The sequence below is a fragment of the Mizuhopecten yessoensis genome, unplaced genomic scaffold (assembly GCF_002113885.1).
Source record: "Mizuhopecten yessoensis strain PY_sf001 unplaced genomic scaffold, ASM211388v2 scaffold9285, whole genome shotgun sequence".
Taxonomy (NCBI): Eukaryota; Metazoa; Mollusca; class Bivalvia; order Pectinida; family Pectinidae; genus Mizuhopecten; species Mizuhopecten yessoensis.
This window is the reverse complement of record NW_018407971.1, coordinates 133,284-140,393: the sequence shown is the minus strand read 5'-3', so window position 1 is coordinate 140,393 and position 7,110 is coordinate 133,284. Positions and strand designations below refer to the sequence as shown.

The 7,110-nt window shown below is 32.6% G+C and overlaps 1 protein-coding gene across 1 annotated transcript in view; it reads right to left on the bottom strand.

Moving 5' to 3' along the window:
- Window positions 1-7,110, bottom strand: part of LOC110457635 (sushi, von Willebrand factor type A, EGF and pentraxin domain-containing protein 1-like) — a 30,672-nt gene that overhangs the window by 16,098 nt on the left and 7,464 nt on the right. The window contains exon 4 of the mRNA XM_021508987.1: window positions 4,517-4,693. Coding sequence (XP_021364662.1) covers window positions 4,517-4,693 — 177 coding nt within the window. The remainder of the gene's footprint in view (window positions 1-4,516; window positions 4,694-7,110) is intronic.

Here is a 7,110-nt window from a genome sequence, read left to right as displayed (position 1 = left end):
TTTTTTTTATACAAATTTTAATTCCTCAGCATTTTGATATTCTCATTTTCATAGATCTTTGACATATGCATATGCGAATATTCAGTGGTTGTTGAAGGCTGCCAGAGTTGAGGAGCCCTGGAATCAGCCCCCCGAACAATAAAGTGTCCACTCGCAGGTGGTCTTTCACTATTCGTACACCTTACATTCAATAGCTATGCTTATACATGTGTTATATATAAATATATATTTTATATAGTTATATTAAGTTTGTAAGTTGCCCCCGCGCATGCATGTATCAGCCACCCCAACACTGTATCCGTCTGCGTCATGTCCCTGTAAAGTCTTTTACTTTGCACCCGGACAAGAATGGGGACGTCCATTACCTACATGCACGCGGTATATTACTGGTTTATTTTTTATTTTTTATTACAATTATTTTTAACAATACAAAAAAGTAAAGACTCATTTTGTTTATCTAATGATAGTATTCGATTAACAATTTCTAATCAAGTCCGTATATAATTCACTTTTAATGCCTATGATTGAAAGAACCCCACTAATTCCACTCGTCCACTTTCATACATCCGTAAAGTTTGTAATGACTTACATTGTATAGGTATTTGATCTAGGTATGTGTACATGTAAGTGACATAAAAACAGTTACACATATATTCCGGCAAATTTGTCCAGATTATTTTCTAGTTTTATAGTTGTGTCTAACCATGTGCGTGTACTATTCAGGTGTTGGACAGGTTTTGTAATATTCCGAATTGGGTAAGTTTTGTTCGCTTATACTTGCACTAGAGAATAATGATTGTAATTGATACACAAAGTTTCTTTCATATTAGTAACAAACAAAGTTATTTATGTTGTTTACATGTACACATTACAGATGTAAACTGTCTGCACGCGTGACCCCGCGGTCAAGGAGTTTACATGTGTACACCTTACTACAAGCCATATTATACACGCTGCGTTAGTCACCATAATAAACCATATGATTGAAAATGACAACACTTTCTTACTGATAGTTCCATTCGTAAAGTATATCCATGTAGGCTAATCTCTCATAAATCCTTCATAAATGTATGTAACAGTTTGCTACATACGTGCGTAAATCTGCAAATATGTTCTAGCTCCCGTTTAAAAATGTTAATCGGGCTAATTTTTGTTTTTGTTCGCTTATATGGTAGGTCTTAAATACCGCGAAACCTATCAAACACAATATTATATTCGTGCAATCGTAATTTTGTTCTTGTATTTTGTATCCTAATATCAAATGCCTTAGCTGCCTCATATTTTTACAGATACCTATGTTTTGAAAACCTTTATCCATTTTGTTCCTATAATTGTCAAGATATCTACAGTTGATAAAATAATGTTCAAAATCTTCTACCTCTTGACAGACGTTACAGAGCTCTGAGTCAGCTAGGGTCATTCTGTTTAACAACTGTCTAGTTGGTATTATATGATGAAATAATTTCCATTTGAATACTTTATACTTATTGTCTAATAATTTACTGGAAACAAATTGTAGCATTTGTTTGATTTCTATTGATCCATCTAAACCGAAATAATTTATCCATCGCATTTGTTAATGTTTATCACATTTTTTTGTTGAGTAGCCAACCTATATACATCTTTATTTTTTAACTTCCCTAAGTTAAGATTAACTCCGGTTTTTTTATCATAAACGTTGTAGTTTTCTTTATTAAAATTAACCTTGGTTTTAATCGATTCTTGCGATTGTAGAATTCCTGCCCATTTTTTTGGAAAGGCCATTTTAACTTGTAGCATTTCAATCATCCAGTTTTGTTTGTTTGCTAATTTGTCATAAATGTATTTTTCATTAATTCTACCATTTTTGTCAATTACATCTTCAACATAAATCATATTGCTATCGATCCAATTATTAAAGATTAATGTTTTTTCGTTGATCATAATATTTTTATTTCCCCATATGACCTCTTTTCTTACTTCAAAAAAGGTATCTCTATTATTTCTACCAGTACCACCTACCTTTAGCCATGACTCCAATATGTTTACATAAAAACTTGTTACATTTTTNCTTTTCTTACTTCAAAAAAGGTATCTCTATTATTTCTACCAGTACCACCTACCTTTAGCCATGACTCCAATATGTTTACATAAAAACTTGTTACTCTAATTTGCTTAATTTTTTCAAAATTCGTTTTAAATATTAACATGTTTTTCCCATAATTTCCGTACATCATTTTTGGTATAATTTTCCAATTTGCTTCATCCTTGTTTGTTATTCGTTTCACCCATGCCACCCTTATGACATCAATATGTGATATAATATCACGTATTTTTAACCCCCCATTCTCATAATTTTGTATCATGATATTTCTTTTAACTTTTTCACTTCCCTCCCATATGAAACCATATATTAAGCGTTCTAATTCTTTTATTTGCTCTACACTTATTACTTGGACACTTGCTATATATGTTATTTTTGAGATTACAAGAGTATTTATAACCACGATTTTACCGATCAGTGGTCTTTTTTTCCAATTTTTAAGCATTGCGTCTATTGTCTTTTTACCTTCCCAGTTCAAATTGGCACACACTTTATTGTTAGTTCCAAAATATATTCCTAGAGATTTTATTTTCTCTCGAGTCCATTTTATCCCTTCATAGTTAGTCGGTTTTCTTTTATTCGTGCCTAAGAAGAGTCCTTCCGTTTTATTTTTGTTTAGTTTTAAACCGGAGTGTTTACCGAACTCCTCTATTATTTTGTGCTAATGGTACATCAGAATACCTTAAAAATAATGTTGTATCATCCGCTAATTGTGCTATTTTTATGTCTTTTTTGTTAATTCGTATTCCTTTAACATTTATATGTTGTCGTATTTTAATCGCTAATATCTCTACTGCTATTACAAAAATTAAACAAGACAAAGGGCAGCCTTGCCCAATTCCACGTTTTATTACATGACTTTCTGTTAACCAGTTATTGTTTTCAACGATTCCAGTTATATTCGTATAAAAGGTTTTAATCCAACCAATAAACGAATCACCAAAACCAAATTTTTTTAAACAGCCAATCATGAAACTCCATTCGATTGTATCAAAAGCTTTGGAGAAATCCAGAAATAAGATACAAGCATCTGTATTAAAGTTTTCAGCATAATCATTTATATCTTGTATCTGTCTGATATTATAGCCTATCAATCTGTTTTTAATGTATCCATTTTGATCCGTATTTACAATTTTTTCCATAACTGGTTTTAATCTTGTGGCTAATACATATGCTGCAATTTTATAGTCAATGTTTAGTAACGATATGGGTCTCCAATTTTCTAGTTTTTGTTCATTACCTTTTTGGTATATTAATGTAATTAAACCATTTTTTTGCGAGTCGCTCATTTCGCCGTTATAGTAACCTTCATTTAGGGCGTCAAGAACCATATTCCCGATTGACTTCCAAAAGATTCTATAAAATTCCACCGTTAATCCATCATTTCCTGGACTTTTGTTTAGTTTCATTTTATTTATTGCCGTGGAGCATTCCGCAATTGTCAATATACCTTCACATGAGACTTTATCATCTTCTGTTAATGAGTTTGGTATGGCTGTTGTTTCTAAATACTCATTCAAATGAGATATATCAGGATTTGAGGTGTTATATAATGTCTTATAAAAATCGTGTATTTGTTTCGATATTTCATTTGCGTTTGTTACAATTCTCCCGTTTTCACCTTCTAATGTTCTAATTGTTTTTTCTGCTGTCTCCTTTTTTCTAAACCTAGAAAATAGCTTGTGTTATTTTCTCCCTTTTCTACCCAGGCTATCCGTGACCTTATTTGAGCACCTTTTGCTGACCTCACATATCTTTCCTCCAGTTCCCGTTCTAATTCTTATTGTTCAATTAGTTTTTGTTCAGTCATTGTGACATTCGATTGATTAAGAAAAGCCAGTTTCTCTTCCATAATCTTAATTTCATTTTTATTTTTGCGGGCATGATTTTTGCAAAATTGTATTGTCTCTTGTTTAATTAGTACCTTGCAAAAGTCCCAAGATTTTCTTTTATTTAATTGCATGATTTCGCATTCCCGTTTTGATTGTATTATCACTTTTTCAATTAAATTTTTATATTCGTAATTATTTAATATACTACCGTTAATCTTCCAAACCCCCTTTTCAATGAAGAGTTACAAATGTCATGAAAATACCAATGACAAATCTTTCATAATGTGAAAAATGGCTGTCATGTTAAAAGATTTATTACATTTTTGCAAGTGAGATATTTGATTACATATCATCTGGTTCTCCTTGATTCTAATTGGCTAAGTCTTGGTAACCAAATTACAAATATCAATGTCGCAAATTTTTTGCTCAAATGCAGATAAAACTACGGTTGAATAAATGGCTTATTTTGCATATCTGTAACTGTAACAGAATTGAAATGTCAACGATTGTTTGGTGTGTCGTAATGAAACATAATCAAAGTATAAATTGAGACAATTTGTTAGCAATGTGAAACTGGAACGAACTAGAAATTGATTCTCACCTGGGGAACAGGAATATGAGCTCCCTGTCCAAGCCCCAGAGGCCTGACAGGTGACGGTAAACACGCTGCCGCCGATGTCGTATCCACTGGCACAGGAAAACGTCCTTGAACAATCATAAGTCGTACAGCCAGAATTAACTACACCATTAGGTTCGGACACAGTAGGCACTCCGCAATCTGTAAATAAACAGTGAAGTTATATACAATAATGGCGACTGAATTCTCAAAAATAAAAATCCTTACTAAGATTAGATTTAAAGTGCAGAAATGTACTTGGAGATATTTATTACAATGCAACAATGTATCTTTTATGTATAAACTAATGAGCAGCAGACAGGCGCAGAGCATTAGCCCTCATGCGTATCAACGATTATACAGGTGAGTGTTGGTTATATGTACCCTATAGTATTTACACATACCTACGATTATACAGGTGGGTACTGGTTATATGTACCATATAATATGTATACATACCTACGATTGTACAGGTGAGTACTGGTTATATGTACCATATAATATGTATACATACCTACAATTAAACAGGTGAGTACTGGTTATATGTACCATATAATATGTATACATACCTACCATTGTACAGGTGAGTACTGGTTATATGTACCATATAATATGTATATATACCTACTATTGTACAGGTGAGTGCTGGTTATATGTACCATATAGTATGTATGCATGTGTACCCTATAGTATTTATACATACATTCGATTGTACAGGTGAGTACTGGTTATATGTACCATATTCTATGTATACATACCTACGAATACATACATACAATTATACAGGTGAGTGGTGGTTATATGTAACATATAATATGTATACATACTTACGATTGTACAGGTGAGGACTGGTTATATGTACCATATCGTATGTATGCATGTGTACCCTATAGTATTTATACATACATTCGATTGTTCAGGTGGGTACTGGTTATATGTGCCATATAATATGTATACATAACTACGATTGTACAGGTGAGCGCTGGTTATATGTAACATATAATATGTATACATACCTCTATAGTATTTACACATACCTACGATTGTACAAGTGTGTGTTGGTTATATGTAAGATATAATATGTGTACATACCTACGATTTTACAGGTGAGTGCTGGTTATATTGACCCTATAATATGTATACCTTCCTACCATTGTACAGGTGAGTGCTGGTGATATGTAACATCTAATATGTATACATACATACGATTGTATAGGTGAGTACTGGTTATATGTGCCATATAATATGTATACATAACTACGATTGTACAGGTGAGCGCTGGTTATATGTAACATATAATATGTGTACTTACCTACGATTGTACAGGTGTGTGTTGGTTATATGTATCATATAATATGTATGTATACGTACCTACGATTGTACAGGTGAGTGCTTGTTATATGTAACATCTAATATGTATACATACATACGATTGTATAGGTGAGTACTGGTTATATGAACCATATAATATGTATACATAACTACGATTGTACAGGTGAGTACTAGTTATATGTACCATATAATAGTTATACATACCTTCGATTGTACAGGTGAGTGCTGGTTATATATACCATATAATATGTATACATAACTACGATTGTACAGGTGAGTGCTGTTTATATGTACCCTATAATATGTATACCTACTTACCATTGTACAGGTGAGTACTGGGTATATGTAACATATAATATGAGTACATACCTACGATTGTACCGGGGAGGACTGGTTATATGTAACATATAATATGAGTACATACCTACGATTGTACAGCTGGGTGCTGGTTATATGTAACATATATTATGTGTACATACCTACGATTTTACAGGTGAGTGCTGGTTATATAATATGTATACATACATACAATGATACAGGTGAGTGCTGGTTATATGTTCCATCTAATATGTATACATACATACAATGATACAGGTGAGTGCTGGTTATATAATATGTATACATACTTACGATTGTACAGGTGAGGGCTGGTTATATGTACCATATCATATGTATACATACCTATGATTGTACAGGTGTGTGCTGGTTATATGTATCATATAATATGTATGTATACGTACCTACGATTGTACAGGAGTGTGCTGGTTATATGTACCATATACTATGTATACATACCTACGATTGTACAGGTGAGGGCTGGTTATATGTAACCTATAGTATTTACACATACATTCGATTGTACAGGTGAGTGCTGGTTATATGTACCCTATAATATGTATACCTACCTACCATTGTACAGGTGAGTGCTGGTTATATGTACCATATCATATGTATACATACCTATGATTGTACAGGTGTGTGCTGGTTATATGTATCATATAATATGTATGCATGCGTATCTACGATTGTACAGGTGTTTGCTGGTTATATGTACCATATAATATGTATGCATGCGTATCTACGATTGTACATGTGAGTGCTGGTTATATGTACCATATACTATGTATACATACCTACGATTGTACAGGTGTGTGTTGGTTATATGTATCATATAATATGTATGCATACGTACCTACGATTGTACAGGTGTGTGCTGGTTATATGTACCATATAATATGTATGCATGC